This window comes from Lathyrus oleraceus, chromosome 7, assembly GCF_024323335.1.
Source record: "Lathyrus oleraceus cultivar Zhongwan6 chromosome 7, CAAS_Psat_ZW6_1.0, whole genome shotgun sequence".
Lineage (NCBI taxonomy): Eukaryota > Viridiplantae > Streptophyta > Magnoliopsida > Fabales > Fabaceae > Lathyrus > Lathyrus oleraceus.
The window spans coordinates 18,360,705-18,383,127 of NC_066585.1; the positions used below are offsets into that span (position 1 = coordinate 18,360,705).

General features: G+C 29.3%; 1 protein-coding gene across 1 annotated transcript; it reads left to right on the forward strand.

The window, feature by feature from the left end:
* Window positions 1-4,630: 4,630 nt before the first annotated feature.
* Window positions 4,631-6,973, forward strand: LOC127105505 (pectinesterase). The gene is made up of 2 exons (XM_051042698.1): window positions 4,631-5,583; window positions 5,951-6,973. The coding sequence occupies exons 1-2, from the start codon at window positions 4,683-4,685 to the stop codon at window positions 6,640-6,642; spliced, it is 1,593 nt and encodes a 530-aa protein (XP_050898655.1). The 5' UTR covers window positions 4,631-4,682; the 3' UTR covers window positions 6,643-6,973.
* Window positions 6,974-22,423: the final 15,450 nt, after the last annotated feature.

Below are 22,423 nucleotides of genomic sequence, written 5' to 3' on the forward strand. Positions count from 1 at the left end.
AATTAATAAATAAAAAAATAAACTTGAATACTACTTTTTTAAGGATCCCAACTATTCTACTCAATAGCCAGAACCTAAATCACTCAACTTGACCTACACTTATCCCAATACAAAGAGGTTTATGAGAAGACCATATGCAGATCTCATTGAGAAATCACCCTCCATATTAGAGATGACAATTTGACATATCTTCATAGGATATCCGTAAAAATTACCCACGACGGATAGAGTAAAAATCCGAAAAATAGGTATGGGCATGTGCACGACAATTATCCACTAAAATACGTAAGCATGATGCGGGTACCGATAGCTTAGTATCCAACTTGTTCAATATTTGCATTATATATATTTATATTATTTTATTTTTATTATTATAAATGTATGCGCGTTTATCAATTTTATTGAATATATCTATATTAAACTTGTACGCATATGCATTTTAATGTTTATTTCTTCACTCAAAAATAATATCCTTAAATTTTCTTTTAATGTTGCCAAAATCTTAAAATGACATTATAAATTATAATTCATCGATAATGTTTTATTAGAAATGTGGGTAAACAAGTACGAATATGAATACTTAGCTACCCATAGAATATGAGCACGAGTATAAATGTTGTTGTCCACATGGGTCTGAGCTTGGATACGAAGATTTTTTTTAACTGCGGATATGGGGACGGGTAGTATAATATCCGTCCCAAATCCTACCATTGTCATCCCTACTCCACACCAAAGTTTCCTATAAGAATGGTTTTACCAAATCAACCAAGTTAGGAATCTGACTACCAAGAAGATCTTCCTCCCAAACAAGAAGCATGCACCACCACTTGAATTCCCAAATCACACTCCCTCAACCTAAGACCACATATGCCCACCAAATGAAGTTTATTTTATGTAATAAGGAAAAACCTCATAAATCAAACATAAAATGGACACACATTTTTTCACACATCTTTCCAAGAACAAGTTCTCATACCTTTCCCAGTTACCTTAATAATACCTTTGACAAACCAATCAATATCATCATCCACCTTGGAGCCAAGAAGACATAAAACTTCCACCATGAAGAAGCGCCCCTAAGACCACCAACCCGACTGTCCTGAGCCAACAAGACTACAAGGGAGCTATACTTCGCAATTTTAATATCATGCTAACGGAAATGAATGTCCTAAAGAACCTTATAATGCCACTTACCTAAAAGGACAAGATTAATTTGCCTTGGATCCCAACCCCTACCCCGCGCAAGGCCTTAAACCTTCATACAAAACATCACTAAGACATTCCATGACCAAGATAAACAAAATTAATGCCAAAAGGTCAACTTGCTTAAGCCCGCACAAAAGGTTAATCTCCTTAGTTGAGCTTCAATTAACCAAGATCGACATCAAACACAAATCTCCTCAAATGTAATCAAGGAACGATAAAATCAAATGATTCATGACCTTCTCAAAATTCACTTTGAAGATAAGACGATCTCACTTCGAACTCTAATAAGTTCCAAACTTATTTATTTTACATAAGCACTTATTAACTTAAATCACAAGAAATTAATTGAAAAATACTCAATTTGTCATAAAAAGGACATATGACATCTGTGTGAACCTTTTAACTATGTTATTCATAAGTATAGATGAAAATGACCAAGAAAATGACAAAACATAGCCATGAGTAACATAGAACTCGCTGGAGAAGCAAGGACTCACCCATTCAAAACCAAGACAAATTAGAGTAATTTTCCAAGAAAATGTATCAGCAAGTGATGTTAAAAGTTTGTTGGGTGATCTTAAAAGGCTACCTTCCGAAATTCTTCTCACCAATAGATATTAAAAGCTTGTTGGGTGATGTTAAAGCTTGTCGGGCGAGTACAAAGGAAGTTTAGATGACCTATGGGCGAAGTAACTTCAAGGTGAAGGTAAAGTTTTCCCGTCATGGCGTCCTGAAGCTGAAAAATCACCCACGATCCAGAAAATCAATTTTCCCACTTCCAGCATTATCTCCATTTCTCCTGCACAAAATTAAAGGTTTCTGAGCAAATTTTAGACTATAAATAGAACCTTAATTAATTGTTTTTGGCATCCAAGCTTATATTTAACATTAGAATCATTTGTAAAAACATAAATATTTCACATTGAGGTGTTTTTGCAACTTTATTTTCTGCAATATTTTAAGTTTATATTGTTGCAAGTACAACTTCAAGTAGCTGTTATTTAATATTCTCCAAGTTAAATTTGTTGTTGTTTTCAATTTTCATTGTTGTACAAGTCTCCATTCAGAGCAAATTATTATATGCAATTTTCACATTTTCTACTTAATTCTAAGTTCTTTTTTCTTGTCAAATTTTAACATGTATGCCTCATTTTCAAGCTTTTTAGTTGTTGTTTTTACCATGTCTGAGTAAACTGGTTGAGTCATATTGACGAGGCTCTGTAAATTGCATGCATAATGAATTTGTAACGAGAATAATTTTTTTGTTCTTAAAGTTCTATTTTTAAAGTTAAAATTTGCTATAAAAGTTAAAATATTGAAATACTAATTTCGACTCGAAAGAGCGAAAACAGTCTTTGACTACACAAAATTTAGATTTTTAATTTTTAAAATAGTGAAAGCATTTTCTAAATTAAAAAAGAAACTACTAATTTTCAAAATGGATTCTAAATTTGTAATTTGTACCACACAAAAGCGAGCATTTACGAGTTTAAAATATGATAACGGACACGCGAAAACGGACAATACCTTTAACTTAATTTTTCTGATAAAATATTTTTCTCGTTACAACATAATACTGTAATTTATACGAGTAACAATGGTAGATGAAAATCATGTTCAAACATCCTTTTATTATATTTGAATTAAATCGATATTTTTAAATTTCGCACAAACAAACTAATTGTGTAGTCTTAGATAAACACATAGTAACACATAATGGTAATTGGTGGTTGTTCTTTGTCAAATCGATAAAATATTTTATATTAAAACCGATAAAATCATACAATTGCGCCTTATCAAATATACACCCTTTGTACTCTAAATTCATGATTAAGCCAAAAGAAGAGAGCATTTGTCATCTCAAACAAACAAGTGTTTTTGAACATTTGATAGTCTATACTTGATTATTAACAACTTTATTAAATTCATCTTCCCATTAATTTTTTTAACATCTAAAAAAAAAGAATAGATTACCGGAAATAACCGAGGTTCAAAGTATAGAGGTGTGTAAATTGGAAAGTCAGAAAGCTCCATTGAAAAGTTCCCAATAACATGATAGTCATCATAGTATGAATTGAAAGAAATTAATTATTGTCCATTTTGTGACAGAAGATTAAGATTAGTGGAAGAAATTATACGTACTATCAAAATCAGTAAAGAGGGAGCCAACTGTTAAGTGATAACAATATGCAATAATCCATTGATTAATGTCCTAAAAGTGATAATGTTAAATGGAAAGAACCATATGCATGGTCCATTATTAATTAGTATTTCATTGAGAATTATTTGTACCTTATAGTTTTGATAGGTACGGATATCCAATACACATATATAATTTAAAATTAAAATTTACATAAAAATACTTAAATATAATTTTGTTAGTGACAAATCAATATATAAAAGGTACTCAAATGAGTGGTTTAGTTGACGGCCAACTAAAAAACTATATCATTTTAATTTTAATGTGATTTTTTAAAAGTTTTTAATAAGAATATGAGAAGATTAGTTTATCTTACCTCTCATTTAACACAACTTACTTCATTTTTTAATTATAATTTGTTTTAGACTTTTTCACGTATATTAATAAATATAATTATTGTTATTTAAAAAAGAGAAATTATAAAAAACTTATAAAATAATTTTTTATTAATAATATGGAAAAAATAAATTTAAGGATAGAAAGAAGAAAATAATATATTTAAGAATAATATAAAATAATATTAAAAATTCATTCTTATCATAAAACGAGTTATATTTTAATACATAATTTTTCTTCAAAATAACTTATAATAATATAGAGGGAGTAATTAATATTAATAAAAGCTGATATTATAATTTTTGTGAGATTAATTTTTTAAATTGTAGATGATTATAATAGACGAGAAATTTATTTGTCAACCAATTTAGTATATATATATATATATATATATATATATATATATATATATATATATATATATATATATATATATATATATATATATATATATATATATATATATATATTATATATATATATATATATATATATATATATATATATATATATATATTCTGAATATGAATACAAAATCTCTAACTAAGTTAGAAGAGATTCATACCATTCATTAAGTATTATTGACTCCTAATATTTCACTCTCAACTATAGAAAGTATAATACATATTTTTAATTAAAATTAAAACTAAAATGTATTTTGTGGATAGATATATTAAACATTAATTTTGATGTCTGCCCATTACATAGCAAGACCAAGAACTTTGAGAAATGTAAGTAAATAAATCCTTGGATAATATGTATTTCTTTATCCTAAGCTTCTACACCCACAAATTAGTATACATTAATGGCCTACCAAAGCCAAATCTCTTTACCTATAAATATCACCATTCCTTTGCATTTTATTTTCATTCATAACCCAATCCTCTCATCCATTCCTATATACACCTAGCTACCTCTTCCTACATAACATTTTCATACCATGCAGACTCCATTTTCTAATCAAATGAATAATCTCTTATTCAATTGTTTCATTGCATATTTTCTCTTCTTTTCTCTCTTGTTTGTGCATGGTAAAGAATTATCATGCAATCAAACACCATACCCTCATGTTTGCAACCATTACATTGGAACCACTAATACACTATCAACCATTGATTCTTATTCATTCCATGATGTTTCCCTTAAGGTTACCATGGACCAAGCTATTGACGCATACAAACTTGTGTCCACCATGGATTTGAATAATTTCAAAGACAATAGAGCCAAGTCTGCATGGGAAGATTGTGTAGAGCTTTATGAGGATACAATTTATCAACTTAATCGCTCCATAAACTCAAACAATTTCAATGACAAATTAACTTGGCAAAGTGCTTCCATTACCAATCATCAAACTTGTCTAAATGGTTTCATTGATTTCAACCTTCCTTCTCACTTAAACTACTTCCCTTCCATCTTAACCAACTTTACTAAATTGCTTAGCAATTCCTTGTCCATTACCAACACTCTAGCTTTTTCGTCCTCATCGTCATCCTCAAATCCGAAACAAAATGGGGGGAGAAGGTTGTTATCAGATGGATTTCCACATTGGCTTTCAGGTTCAGATAGAAAACTTCTACAGACGACACCAAGCGCTGATATTGTGGTGGCACAAGATGGAAGTGGGAACTATAAGACAATCTCTGAGGGTGTAGCTGCTGCTAAGGGAAGTGGAAAAGGAAGAGTTGTAATTCATGTGAAAGCAGGTGTTTATAAAGAGAATATTGATATAAAGAAGACAGTGAAGAATATAATGATATTTGGAGATGGAATGGATTCCACCATTGTTACCGCTAATCATAACGCAGAAGATGGTTCTACTACTTTCCGTTCGGCTACTTTTGGTAAGTTCTGAGTTAATTATGAATCACTAATTTAATTAGTATAATTATATAAATAACATATTATGCATGAAGAAATGATGATGAATGAAACAGTAAGAGTAATAGTAATAATTGGAATATAAAAACACAAATATCACTTAAGATAGGGACATGCATTACAAATTGGATTATTATACATCATCACAAACTTCTTGTCATATATATTGCTGTCAAAATATTAATTAACAATAAAAGATAAAGACTTCAATGTATCTTTCATCTGAAAACAGATAATATTTTTCTTTTTTTGTTCTTACTTTCCTTATTCAAGTGAGTATAAAAAATAAATCCAAAAATCTAAGCCTTAAATAATGAATAATGAGTGCAGCTGTTATGGGAGATGGTTTCATAGCAAAAGATATGACCTTCGAGAATACTGCCGGACCACAAAAACACCAGGCGGTGGCTCTCCGTTCCGGCGCCGATCACTCCGTTTTCTACCGATGTTCCTTCAAAGGCTATCAGGACACTCTATACGTTTATGCCAACCGTCAATTCTACCGTGACTGTAACATCTACGGAACAGTCGATTTCATCTTTGGTAACGCCGTTACAGTTCTTCAAAACTGCAACATCTTAGTTAGAAAACCTATGGGCAACCAACAGAACACCGTAACGGCACAGGGAAGAACAGATCCAAACGAGAATACCGGAATAGTGATCCATAACTGCCGTATCACCGCAGCAGGTGATTTGAAAGCATCTCAAAATTCAGTGAAAAGTTATCTAGGAAGGCCGTGGCAGAAGTATTCAAGAACGGTTGTAATGAAAAGTAATATTGACGGTGTTATAAATTCACAAGGTTGGGCTCCATGGAGTGGTGGTTTTGCCTTGAGCACACTTTATTATGCAGAATATATGAATGTTGGTGATGGTGCTAATACAGATGGGAGAGTGAATTGGTCTGGTTTTCATGTAATTACAAATCCTTCGGAAGCAGTTAAATTTTCTGTTGGTAATTTCTTGGCTGGTGAGTCATGGATTTCTGGTAGTGGTGTGCCGTTTGATGCAGGACTGTGAAAGAGACTGATTGATCATCATGTATAGTGAAGAAGAAGAGTCTTCAAATTGATAGACTTTGGTTTTTCTGTATAGAAAAGGGGATGGTGAAAGCATGGTGAGTGAGTGAGTGGTGACAATTATTGTGATGTAGTTTTCGTTTGTACAAAGGTTATACAAAGATGCTGTACATTGCCTGGCTATAGATGTCACTTTTCTCAAAAGGGTCAGGTCAACTATAGGAACTACAAATAGTGTTAAGTTAGTTTCTTCTTTTTTTTTCTACTACTTAATTTGTAATTTGTATATGCACCTATACATATATGAATAAAAGTCTTTTTCTTTTTGTTTAAATAAATAATTTATTTTAAGCTTTATTATTTTATTTTCTTCTTTGTGAGAAGTTGCCTTCTTTCCTATTTTTGATATAATGTCTTTAATATTTTTTATACTACAAGAAAATTAGTTTATGGGGTTATTTGTATGGGCTAACCTCCTAAAAAAATGATTTGTTTGAATTAATCCCTTATAAAATAAAAAAAATAAAAAAAAATATTATTACCAGCTGTTATCCTTCACAATAAAACCAAAAAACAAAAAAAAAATAAAGATAAAAACAAGTGTATGGGGTTCACCCCTCACAACACTTGAGGTAAAAAATCAAAACCTATTCAAAATATTTTGACGTTTGAGTTTGTCAGGGCCTACTCCTCATCAATCAACCGTTATTTTTCTATTTATTCATATTAATCTCCAATTAAGGTACACTATGAATCTCCAATCAACTATTTCTTTTTCTATTTTAAAAAAATTATTTTTATTAAACTTTTTCGTATGTATGCATCATAAATAATAAGTTAAATATTATTAGTTTGGATGAATTTGTTGTTGTATTGTGAGTTTATTGTTGTGAACAGGTTGATTAAATATATCCAGTGTTGAAAAAAGATAGATTTTTTTAATAAATTATATTTTGATTTTTTCAAAATATAATATATATTTTTGAAAAATGGTATATAGTTTAATATAGTATATATTATGTTTCTTTTTTTGTAAAAGTTGTATATTCTAAAAAAATTATTTATTTATATATAGGAAAATAACATTTATATTTTGTTTACATAATTATTTTTTTGTCTATATATATTTTAGATTTGGAAATATAGAATTTTTTTTCAAAATAAAATGTATTTTTATTTTAATAAAAACAATATTTTTTTTAAAATTATATAGTTTAAAAATATTTTAATACATAATAATACAATATATACATTTAGTTGAAAATGAGAATTAATTATGACTTAAATAATCTTTTGGTTCTTGTAAAGTGACGAATTTTCTGTTTTGGTCCCTAAATTTTTTTTTTCGAAGTCCCTACATTTTACTTTTTTGTTGGTGTTAGTCTCTAACGTCAAAGTTCTGTTAAAAAAAAGCATATGTGACTGACGATGCTGAGTTGCCTTTTGTTTTTAAATTTTTATCACGCCAAATAATATTACATGTGGTTCAAATATTTACCAAAAAAATAAAGTCATAAAATTGCATTTCTCAGTTTTAGTTTTAGTCCTAGTAAACTAGGATTTCAGAAATAGAAACATTCGTGAGTTCTGTGTGAGGTGGGAGACGATTGCGAGGAAGACGAGGTATGTGTGCGGTGAAAGTGGTAGACACATCAAGGTGCGTTTGAGCAAGGCGATCGATGCAAAAATGTATGTTTTTTACTCTGAACTTTCATTACGGGGGAACATTTGTTAGGGACAATGTAATCTGTTACATAGGCGAGCATGAACATATAGTAGACATTGATCCTGATAAGTGGGTCTTCTTTAAAGCTAATGGTATCGTGAAAGACCTTTGTCATCTTGAGTATTTGGAAAATTGGTTATGGTGGTATAACAATGAATCGGATAGACACAATAGAATGGTTAGTGATAGTGATGCTAATGAGGTATATAAATTTGTTGTTGAAATGAAAAGTGTAGTGGACATATATATTGAGCATAAGGTAGTCGATGATGGTTCTGTTAATGTCCAGGAAGAAGGTCATGTTAATAATGATGGTGTTAATGTTAATGGTGAGGATGATTTGTGTTGTTAATGATGGTGATGGTGTTGTTAATATTGAGGATGATATTAATGTTAATGATGATGGTGGTATTAATCATGAAGGTGTTATTAATGCTAAAGAAGATGAACACGAAGATAGTGATTTCAACGATGACAATGATGATCAAGAATTGAAAACATTCAAGTTGTCTATTTAAGAAGAAGATTGAAATCATTTAAACTTGTACCTTTGGTAGTTTCAATCTTTAATAGATATATTTTCAGTATCTATTTAAGAAGAAGATTGAAAATATTCAAAATTGGATATTCTGATCAAGAATGAATGTGAGTTGAAGAATACGTAATTGTATTCACAAAGATGTGATACTAGTTCGTTGTATTGGTTGAGAGAGAGAGAGAGAGAGGAGGGGAGGAGAGAGAGAGAGAGGGAGAGGTTTTATTCATAAAAACATATATAAAAGAAATACATACTAAATAGAAAATATAACCACAAGGATTAAGTGTGTGAGAGCAATGTGAAAATGATCAAAGAGATCATCATAACAGAAAGGCATAACAATAAGAACATTTGTGCAAGGAGAGAAGAAGAATGAAAACTTCATTCTTCCACACTTAGGAGCAATCAACTCATATTTTGCTCAAGAGTGTAAACCTTTGCGTATCTGCTTATCTAAGAAGCACACACATGAACACAAAGTTAATACCAGACTCTTTTGTTAAGAGAATCTGAAGACTCTAGTCGATGTGCTCAGAGTAAGTCTCTTGTTGGGTGCTTGAGCATTGAAGTCTTACACTTGTGGGTAGAGCAGAAAGTTATGAATGGGTAATTCAGGCATTAAAGTCTCATGCTTAAGGGAAGAGTAGGAAGTCTCGATCAGGGTGATTAAGCATTAAAGTCTCATGCTTGTGGGAAGAGCAAGAAGTCTCGATCAGGGTGATTGAGCAATGGAAGTCTCATGCTTAAGGGAAGAGTAGGAAGTCTCAATCTAGTCTGGTTGAGCAGGAAGTCTTAAGAAGATGGCTTAAGAAATTGTAATAAGTCTGATTATAGTTAAAAGCTCTTGTGTTATAAGGGGGATAGATTACTCTCGGTTTGAGAGGAACTAGGATATATTGTGTGTCTATTTATTTACTTATACATTCATATTCCGTTGTGCATACAAACTCTGAAGTCAGACTCTGATTTGATTCAACCTCTTACTTGTATCACAATTTGAGCTTGACACTTTAGGTTCTGAAACAGAGTTGAAGAAAAGGAAGTAAAACTTATCATTGTTGTTACTCACTATGGTATCAGACTCTGAACGTGGTTCAGAATTAGATGTTCTAGAATCAGAAGTGAAAAGAGATTTTTAGGCATATACAATTCAACCCCCATTCTTGTGTATTCTTCTCACCTTCACTTTCACCGCGAATGATATCATTAGGATGACATCCATAAGAGCAAACATATCCTAACAACTCATTGGTAGTTTCATAGTCTTAATGTTGAGATGTGTAAGAAGGCTAAAGTCTCACATTGGTTTGTTTATAAATAGTACAAGAGTTTATATATCAGATACATATTAAGCATGTTGTCTTAAACTGGGCTAGAGAGATGTTGAAGTGGTTTGGGCTTAAGGCTCTATCAATTTCTTTTGAAATATCTATTAATCTATTAATTCAATACCAAATAAATATAAAACAAATATTTATAAAAAAAAATAATTAAAATAATCAATTATAAATTATTGTATTCTATAAAAAATATTATTAAATAATAAATAATCATAGTCATCATTGCCAACTCATCAAAAATAAACTTTTTGTCCCAATCATCATTGTCACGTATGCAAAATTGGAGGAAGACCATCAAAATTCTAAATGATATAAAGTTTAGGGACCAAAAAGTTGATTTTTAAAATGGAAGAACTAAAAATTAAAAAAAAAATATCAAAGTAGGGGGGACAAAAGTGCATTTAAGCCAACATTTTAATACACATATAGTTTAAGAATACACATATATATTTAATAAAATATTTATAAATTTTAAAATAAAAAATTTATATATAATTATTATAGAAATTTAAAATAAATATTTAATTAAATTTTTATTATAATGGTATTGGATCAAATTTTTTATATTATCATGCAACATTTCTAGGGGTTTAACCCCCGGCAAAAAATGTCACATCACAAGCCGCTGACACCTTCTACGTGACTCTGCTGCCTACTGCTTCCCTATAGAGGTTTACGAGGGGTTAATCCCCTAGCAACCTTGCGAGGGGTTAAAACCCTAACAAAAAAGTTTCCATTACGTGTATTTTGAGGTGCTTTAACCCCTCACAAATTTCTCCTTTCTGAGGTAGCTTTTCACTTTTTGAGGGGTTTTACCCCTAACGATAGACCATATTTCTTGTAGTGTTGATGTAAGGATAATTTTAGAGATCGATTTAGTGACTGAAACATTGATCATAAAAAGAGGTTTTTCGAGTTTTAATATCTTCTCCATCTTCTTTATTACACCCTAAAACACCACTAAAATTCATTCATAAAAAATCATATTCAATCTCTTATGTTGAACTCACAAAGGTTAACATAACCAATTTAATATGTATAGAAAAAATGATTTTACGTATTATCAAAGTTTAATTTATTTCATTCATTAAATGAATCAGAATGAAATACAATAAACCCTGTAAAAAATAGTCGAATTACATCACAATTGTCAACTTTAGGAAGATAAAGAAGATAAGTTTATCTAAAATAGATCCGCAGTGGGCCTGAGACCACTATGGCGAATATTATGCTTTCAATTGCGCCACTTAAGTATATAATAGGGGAATATACTAAATAAGCATCTTGCCTAAAAAGACATATTTTAAATGTGGTGGCAATGTTTTCAATTCTGATTTGAGGTTTTCTGGTATGAATTTTTCTTTCAAATTTTCCACTTTGGGTTCCTCTAGGGATTTTCTTCACGACATCCAGCTCTTTCAATTGTTTTTGAACCCCTTAATCCTTGTTTCAAACACTTTGTAAGTACATGTTAACGCTTAATCTAAAAGAGCGGAGCTATGTAGCTAGTTTTTTAACTTCTTGTATGGATTTCTTTGTGGCATCTATTTGAAAGCAAACTCCTTTACCCTAAGGGTGTTTCATGGCATCTAAAAGATTGAAAATTACATTTTCATCTTGCACTCTAACCTTCATTTGTCCATTGTCAGCGTCGATCATTATTTGAGTTGTCTTCATGAAAGGTCTTCCTAGGATGAGAGGGACTTCGTGGTCTTCTTCAATATTCATCACTATGAAATCTTCTAGGAACAAGAATTTGTCCACTCTTACAAATACATATCACTACTACAAAAATAGTGTTTTACCACAATCAGAATAAGGATTTTACCACAGTTAGAGGTTCGTGGTTACGAAGGGTGTGGTAATATGTGCTCTCTTTGCCACCATGGGCTTGTAGTCGTGGTAAAAGCATAATAGTGCGTAAAATATCACCACAATTATATAAACCAATCGTAGTAAAAGATTGAATGGTCATGGATTTGATACCCAACGACAATATTTTGGGATATTCCTCAACATTTCACCGTGGTTATATGTTCCAGCCTTAATGAAAGAGTTAGCACATAACATTTTACATCGGTTTTAGATTCCAACCATGGAGATATATATATATATATATATATATATATATATATATATATATATATATATATATTATATATATATATATATATATATATATATATATATATATATATATATATATATATATATATATATATATATATATATATGTTTGAGTTTAGTATAACTATGCTCGCTAGGTGAACCGCCCAAGCTCGCTTAGCCACCAAATTTTGCTTCACCTTGAAGTAACTTAAACCTGGAGTCTTTGAACCTTCTTTGCTCGCTTATAGTGACTGTGTTTCCTGGCTTAGCGAAGATGCACCTTTGCTTTCTAAGCCCACATGTATTATTGGCTTAACGAGCCTTGATTTGTTGGAAAAATTCTTAGCTTGGTCTCTTGTGTTGCTTTTGTTGCTTTTTTTTTTAATCTTTTTGCATGTTTTCCATAAATGCTTAGTTAAAATGTCTAGACATGTATTTTATCATTTTTCACTTATATAAATCAAGGGTTTTTCATCGAATTTCTTGTAAAACAAGTTAATAAATACCTACATATTTAAAGTATTTTTGCCACTTATCAACTCTCTCCAATTTATCTTTTTGTTTGTCCTCAAACAAAATCCATTCAAATGGTACAAAAGAAGTTCAAATGTGTTAATACCTTAGGATTGACATTAATTTTGTAAAACAAATAATGTAATCATCTCTGTTGTTTTAATATGTTGGGTTGAAGAAGTTCAACATCTGGACCAACATGTCATGTACGATGTCACGACATCATGCCTGTGACATCGTACATGTGTAGAAAACTGAATTAATTAATTCAGTATATATTATGGGATTAGTAAGGATATTTGGTGAATATCCTAGCTCCCATGTGGAGGTCTTAAAGACTCAATCAGAACATATATATAGGCTCAAAATAAGGAGATATATATGGAAAGATTTTAGGATTGAAGACCTTGTTTGTAGCAGAAATTTTCTGCTGTATTTGTAACAGCAAAGAACAAGTTTGCTGCGATTTCTGAAGGCCCAAATCCAATTGGGTGATTAGGTTATAAATAGCACATTGTAACCTAGTTTTTGTAAGCCTCTTAGAATGAATTTTTAGGGGTGTGTGTGAGGTAAACCTCCCAATCTGTGGGAAGGTTACCATGTGTTTCTCAGTGGTCAAAGCTGAGAGTATTTGTAACTCAAAGCCTGTAGGCAAGAGTGATTTTGTTCTTGAATGAAGCTGTGAAGCAAGTTCAAGGTGTGTTAACATTACATTGTATTTGTAGTGATAGGATTGGAAATTGGAGGTTTCTATCTAGGAGTTCCTAGGTATAGATTGCATTGGTTAGGGATTAAGTGAAGGGTTGTAAACGGGGGAGTTTAACTCTAAATTAATACTACTGATAGTGGATCTTCTTCCTGGCTTGGTATGCCCCCAGACGTAGGTCGTGTTGGACTGAACTGGGTTAACAATTTCCTGTGTTTGTTTTCCATTCTGTATGTTATAATCCTTCTGCCATAACACAGCTGGTATTCCAGTCTGCTTGTCAAGATGATAACAGACTTGGTACATAGCCTTCTGTTGAATGTCAATCAGAATGTCTTGACATTCATCATTGACAGCATATACTGAATAATAGGCAAGTTGGCTTTTATGCTTCAGTTCAGTATATATTTAAGTCTGGTTTTCAAGTGGAAAATAGACCTGGCCAAAGGATCATTGTGAAACTGTCAAACTGGATGTCTAGACAGTTGTTCATATAAGCTGATACTGAATTAGAGACTGGTTGGTCTTTTACAGTACAGCAAATTTAGCACAGTCTGGTTTGTTTAGGAACATAACAGAATCAACATGCTGTATATGTTCTGACTGTCAAACTGAATGTTGTGACATTCATTCCTGACAGCATGTGCTAAAGTGTAGGATGATTAGTTTTTCTGTTACAGCATTTTTCTCAGGCTATTCTTTAGGAATCCATCAGCTGAGCTAAAATCCAGGAAACCAACTACTACCCTACAATTAATGAACCTAACAAATGGCCTATTTGTTAGCAATCTAATAAGTGGTAATTAGATTAATGTATTCAACCTTATTTCAGGAAATACAAGTAAAAGGCAAACATACTGGAATAATGTAACAGATGATGTCCACACCAAGATTAAGACATCGTGCTGATAACTGTGTAGGAAAACAACAGAAGTGAGTGCTATGATGGATCTTTGCTGAGTTTCCTTCCCTCTAGGGTAACATAGAAGGAGATGTCGTGACATCTGTGAAAGAGTGCGTCAGTACAGGGTTCTTAATGTGTTAACTGTCTTGCTGTATTAGTTACAATGTTGGATCAGATGTCATGACTTGGAGTAGAACATCTGAATTCTGACTACGCCAGAATTTCAAAATGCATGTTTCAGAAGAAGTTGAATGACTTAATTAGGAACTTTTAAAAGTGTGTTATTTTATGAAATGATTTTTTTAATAAAAAAATTGGTTTTCCAAAGTAAGATTTCAAAACATGTCTAAATCAACATTTAATTTATCATCAGAATCATATTCTCATTGGTTTATCTCTCAAAAGGTTTAGTGTTCCCCTCTTTTTTGAACAATGCATAAACTATAGAAGCATTTTGTATTTTATCTAAGCAACATCACAAGATAATCATCTATTATGGAACACTAAGGTATTTCTTTTGGTTGTAATGTGGTTGGGCTCTAAAAATATTGATTTTTCTTTGGATTCAAAAAGTCTAAAGATAAGAAAGTAAAATCTTTTTAGGTATATCATTTTGTTTTTAAAAAAATGTCTCTTTTCTTTTTTTTCCACTTTACAATATTTTTTTTCTTTTTTGGTGACTTTCTTTTGTATGCTTTGACATTTGATTCTTTATTTTTTGTTTTCTTTTTGTAATGTTGTTTTCTTTCTTTTCACCATTTTACTACTTGACTTTTCAAAACCTTTTCTCCCCATATATTGTTCTTCATACCTTTGCATTTTGAGTGCTCTTCCATCATAAAAACAAGGTGGTGAACATTTATTTTTCTATTTGAATGGACTAAGGGTTGTAACATTAAAAGAATAGAATTTTCATTTTCAGACTTAAAAGAGATTGTCAAGATATAACACTTTTATAGGATAGACTTTCTGATCAAATAGATTTTTCCTCAATAACAAAAAGTAGTAAAATCAAACTTCTATTATTGACAACTTTTTGAAAGCATTTCAGTGATGGATATGTTATAACTTATAAATAACCAAATATTAATTTTGAATGAAACATTAAAACTTTTTTTTATCATATATTATTGTTCCTGATTTTTGTCATCAACTTTAAGCTATGCATTTCCTATACATTTTACTTTTCAGATCATCTAAATTATCTGTAGATAAATAGTTTTTTCAAATAGCAATATTATTAAAAAGATTGCAATTTTTTTCAAACAAACACTTAATCATAAAAACAATTTAAATAATATTAGATAGCCTTCAATTTTGATCATCCTTGCCTACTTGGCCCCTTCCTCTAGCCATATTATTATTATTATTATTATTATTATTATTATATTATTATTATTATATTATTATTATTATTATTATTATTATTATTATTATTATTATATTATATTATTATTATTATTATTATTATTATTATTATTATTATTATTATTATTATTATTATTATTATTATTATTATTATTATTATTATTATTATTATTATTATTATATTATTATTATTATTATTATATTATTATTATATTATTATTATTATATTATTATTATTATTATTATTTATATTATTATTATTATTATTATTATTATTATTATTATTATTATTATTATTATTATTATTATTATTATTATTATATTATTATTATTATATTATTATTATTATTATTATTATTATTATTTATTTATTATTATTATTATTATTATTATTATTATATTATTATTATTATATTATTATTATTATTATTATTATATATATTATTATTATTATTATTATTATTATTATATTATTATTATTATTATTTATTATTATTATTATTATTATTATTATATTATTATTATTATTATTATTATTATTATTATTATTATTATTATTATTATTATTATTATTATTATTATTATTATTATTATTATTATTATTATTATTTATTTTTAAAAAAACAGAGCATATAATAAATATAATAAGTGACGTATACTAAAATGTTGGAAAAATTGAATTGTAGTGGACTCCTTTATGATAAAAGTAATATTAAAATATAAATTTACACTAACCTTTTTTATTAGGATCGTCAACCATTACAAATTCTTCTTAAATTAAAATTCTTCTATAATGGACAAAGACGTTTATTTTAACTTGCTTTTCGGTTTGAAGAAAGGCATGCAATAATTAATATATACTAGTTGCATGAAATGATACGTTAACGTATGTCATTTTCTAATCTAGCACTTGACAGTTAATTAAGATGAGATTATCGATTGAATAATGACAAGTTAATAAACAAACTCGCATGGTTTGAGTAGCTATATTAGTACATAAACACAATTAGACCAATAATGGTCCTTTTGCTTTGTTGATGTTAACATTCTAATTTTAATTAGTGATAGTTTCATAGGCCAACAAAAAGAAGACTCCAACTATATATTGATTTGAATTAATTTGATGTGAAACTACAGCTCATGCTAATTAATTATTCAAATGTCATTTTTCTTATGGATTAGTCAAATTAGTCTGTTGACTGTAGCAAGTTGTAACTAGCATGATGCATGCATCTTATTTTGTGATAAATATTTAATTAGTAGGATAACTAATTATAGTTATTGAAAAGCAAAGGAAAATGAACACATTTGATTTTTAAGGCATACTTTGAACTAGAAAGCTTATCTTACAAGTTACAACAAACTAACACATCCTTCTATCATTTCAGATATAGCACTAATAAACTATTTCAACAACAAAATAAATTCTTTTTAAAAAAAAATAATTTATATGCAATCACATTAAATAATGTATTTGTCAAAATTTGGATTTATTACTACTACGACAAAAACCAAGTCTTATCTCACAAAGTGAAGTCAACATGAATCAACTTTTGTCATATATCTTTTTTAACCATAATTCTCTGCAAATCATATATCTTTTTTAACCATAATTCTCTGCAAATCGTTAATCTTTAGATCTTTCTTAATAACTTTTCTTATAGTTTTTATAGATTTTCCTCTACCCTAGCACTTTGATTCTTCTCCATCGAATTTACTCTCTTTACCATAATATCTACAAGTTTTATCTCTGTTTGGACAAACCACCTAAGTCAATTTACCATAATATTTTTTATTATAGGTGTTACACTAACACTCTTTCTAATATTCTCGTTTCTAATCTTATCATGCATATTCTTACCACACATCTAATACAACTTCCTCATCTCGACTACACTAACTTTAGTCTTATGCTGATTCTTGCCGCCCAACATTTTGTCTTGTACAACATCGTATGTCTTACCGCAATCATATAAAAATTTCCTTCAGCTTGAGCGGTACTTTTGTGTTACATAAAACCTCTGAAGCCCTCCTCAATTTCAACCACCATGCTTGAACTCAATGGTTTACAACTCTTTCTAATTCTCCATCACTTTGACTTACAGACCCAAAATATTTAAACTGTGTGTCTGGAGGAATGATATAGTCTTTAACTTTCACATATAGGTTAGAAACACTTCTACTTTTATTAAACTTACATTCTATATACTCCATTTTACTTCTACTTAGGCGAAAGCCATGTATTTCTAAAGCTTGTCTCAAAGTCTCTTACCTCTCATTTGAATCCTCATTCGACTCTCCGAGTATGATTATATCATCTGCAAAAGCATGTATCTCGATGCTAGCTCTTGGTTGTGTTTAGTGAATACATTCAAAATTAAAGTAAAAATGTAGGGGCTCAAGGTTGAACCTTGATGAAATATATTGTAATGAGGAAATCACCCGTCTCTCCAATATGTGTCTACATACTAGTCGATACCCCTTCATACATATCTTAGATAACTCAAATATATGCAATCCTAACCCCTTTCTTTTCTAGGGTTTTCCACAAAATCTCTCTAAGAACTCTGATACTGGTCCAAAACAGGCCGTAGTACATAGATTGCTTCCATGATTGACCTCTCTCTCTCTCTCTCTCTCTCCTCTCTCTCTCTCTCTCTCTCTCCTCTCTCTCTCTCCTCTCTCTCTCTCTCTCTCTCTCTCTCTCGCTCTCTCTCTCTCTCTCTTCTCTCGCTCTCTCTCTCTCTCTCTCTCTCTCTCTCTCTCTCTCTCTCTCTCTCTCTCTCTCTCTCTCTCTCTCTCTCTCTCTCTCTCTCTCTCTCTCTCTCTCTCTCTCTCTCTCTATATATATATATATCTATATATAATATATATATATATATATATTATATATATATATATATATATATATATATATATTATATATATATATATATATATATATATATATATATATATATATATATATATATAAATTTTCACAATTCAATATGTATGGTGTTTACTCTAACTGCCTTATTGTTACTTATCCTTTTTAATGCTTCTTTTACCTCTTGATTCAGAATCTGACGGTGATAATTATAATTTCAATACTCTTCTCTAAAATGGAAGAGATATATACAGAATATGTAAGAGAAGTGAAAGAAGAAACTGCAAGTGAACATTGTTCTCCTTTAGATGTAAGAAAAACTTAGGGTTATAGTAGTGTTTGATTTTTTTTCTCAGTATTATTTAATATACTATCACACACACACAAATATGTGCACACACACGCAAGTACACATGTGCGCACATATACATAAACGCACACGCAAGCATGCACGTGCGCACCTACATATGTATGCATGCAAGCAAGCACAAGCGCACACGTAAACTAAAACTAACAAAGCATATTGTTAGATTTTTAAAAAAAAATTGATGTCGACTCGCTTATGATAAAAAATATCAGAATCACACGCTAACTTTTTTTATTAGGATTGTTGATGATTATAAATTCTTAAAAGAAATCTTTCTAAAAGGGACAAACACGTTTATTTTAATCTTTTCTGTTTAAAGAAAGGATGTGTTAACTATGTCATTTTCTACTCTAACACTTGACAGTTAATAAACATGAGATTATAGAATAATACTAGGAAAGAAGGTGGCTCACATGGTTTAACAAGCTACATCAATACATAAACAGAATTAGACTAATAATGGTCCTTTTGTTGATTTAACATTCTAATTGTAATGACTGATAGTTACATAAACCAATAAGCAAAAGACCCCCACTATTGATTTGAATTAATTTGATGTGAAACTACAACTCATTTTAATTAATTATTCAACTCTCATTTTCTTCGAAGATTAGTCAAATAAATATTGTTTTTTAAATAAAAATTATTAATTAAATAAAAATTGGATGTATCCGAAAAAATGTAGTCTGATAATCTAGCTTGGACAAATTATTAATTAAATAAACGGTTGCATCCATCCCTTCCAACCTTTTGAAACCTTAGGTGCCACAAATTTCTCAAAAAAGAATAAAGTGTATTTTACGTGGCAGACAAATCATATCAAGTCCTAAATTCAAATTTGTGGCTTAGCTTGACTTTGATCCCTTTAATCAAACAAATATTCAAATCTATAATTTTAGGTGAATAATTTAGTATTCTCAATTATTTAATTTTTTTTTACTATCAATACTTAATTCACTGACCAATTTTTTTTCCAACCAAGAAAAAATGTGTTTTCTTACTAGTAATTCCAACGTGAAATTTTGACCATTAAATATCTTATTAAAATGTGTTTTCTTTGCTATTTTTGATTACTCTATTTTTTTAAGTGATTTTTTTTACAAAAAATAAATAAAAATTATTATTATTTTTTAAATAATATTTTTACTATAATCATTTAACTATTTATGACATTTATTTAACTTTTTTCTCTATTATAAATAATAAAGAGTAAATTTTACACAGAGAATTAAAAAAAACAAATTTATCAAAAAGGTAAATATTTTAAAAAGTTGAATAAAGTGCAATGAATGTTATGTTTCCAAACATACTACACGAGTAATGCCAAAAACTAAAGAAAAAGAGAGGTGATATATTGACAAGGAGTTATAAATTAAGACTACAAATCATGATTTAGACTTTTAAGTCAATAGAGAATTATTGTTAGTAAGTCTTAATCACATTTTTCTTTTTAAAACAAAAAACAAAACATTTGAAAAAAGTAATATTATTGCTTAATTGCTTAAGACTTAACTGCAAGAGCTTATCTAAGGACAAGGACAAAGTATGTTTGAATGGGTCATCTAAGATTGAATGGTTGATAATGCATATAACAAAATTGTTTTGTTTTTCACTTTATGAAATGTTGGTTGCAAAATTTAATGTAAAGAGTACTTTTCATGTATGTTTAAGGTTTGTTCCAACTCTATGAGTTGTTCTATTGTGCTAATTAGACTATTGTTAATCTAAGTTCAGTATAACAACTTAGACGAAAAAAGAAAGATTAAAAACTTGCCCTATAATACAATGTCCTAATAAATAAGTGTAATATGAAGTTTCCAATCATGCAGATTATGGAAGATTCTAATAATGCTTATTCGGTCTCAAATTTAATAGCTTTCCATTTTGTTAAAACCAAATACCAAACTTGGATTAATTAATTAGATCAATCCAATTCTTCATTTAAACCTAAATAATTCATTCACTATCATCCATCCATTTCATTCTTAAATTATTTTATAAAAAATGAAATTTTGTTAATTGTTAAATATATGATTATTTAAAATCTCACCTATTAAATATTTGATTGCAAACCCTTCGTTTGTGCATGTTTTTGCCCTCTCTGCACAAAATAATATTTATAAATTAAATTATTTTATTTTAATTAGTTGAATTAAGGGTCCGTTTGTTATACATTTTTAAAAAATGATTCTTCTTTTATATTTTTAAGGTTTGTTTATTTTAGTTTTTTTTAATGATTTTTCTAATATAATATACTTTTGTTGAAAAAAATATTACAATTTTTTTGAAAAAACAATTTCAAATAAAAATTATTTAAATTAATTTTTTTATTTAAAATTTTTACTTAAATAATTTATTTTTAATTTTTGAACAAGATTATATAATATTACACAAATCATTTTATAGAAAAGCTATAAGAAATGGTCATTTTTTTATAAAACCACTTTTTGTCACAAGTAAAATCAAACATCCACTAATAGTTTTCTTTCTTTTGGATAGAGTAATTTAGTTGGGTCTATAAAGTGTAATGAATCTAATGTTTCAAAACATACTACACGAATATCGACAAGGATTTAATGAATTATGGTTCTAAATTAAGATGACAAATCGTGATATATAGTTTTAAGTCAATACATAAATGTTGTTAGTAAGTCTTAATCACACCTTGCTTTTTCGAAATATATTTCAAAAAAATATATTTATGGGAAATGCTAATAATGCTAATTAGGTCTCAAATTTGATAAGTTAACAATTTTTTTTATTTCGTTGAATCAAATACCAAATTTTGATTAATTAGATTAGACTCTTCTTTGCATGAGGGTACCTGTTATTGATAGACTCACTTTGATTCATCCAATTCTTCCTTTAAACATACAAAAATCACTCACTATCATCTTTTCAATGCACTAACATCTTTTTAAAATATAATTCAATCTACTCTTAAGTTATATATGGCACCATATCCACATTATATTTATATTGCTTGACAAAAGCCTTCCCCAAGTCATTGAAAGTGAGAATGCTGACACTGTCCAATCCCATGTACCAACGGAGTGCAGCGCCGATCAGACTATCTTGGAAGTAGTGAATAATCAATTGATCATTGTCGGTCTGAGTAGACATCTTGCGAGCATACATCACAAGATGACTGAGCGGGCAAGAGTTCCCCTTATACTTTTCAAAGTCTGACACTTTGAACTTCACCGGGATCTTGACGTTGGGCACCAAACACAACTCGACGACACTCTTCCCAAACAGATCTTTACCTCTCAGCGTCTTCAATTCCTTACGCAACTCAAGAAACTGGTCTTTCATTTCATCCATCTTCTAATAGACATCCGG

Excerpts from the sequence above, each read along its gene's own strand:
- LOC127105505 (XM_051042698.1), top strand. The coding sequence starts at position 4,683 with ATGCAGACTCCATTTTCTAATCAAATGAATAATCTCTTATTCAATTGT. Across the intron at positions 5,584-5,950 it reads TTTCCGTTCGGCTACTTTTG|CTGTTATGGGAGATGGTTTC; the intron begins GTAAGTTCTGAG and ends TAATGAGTGCAG.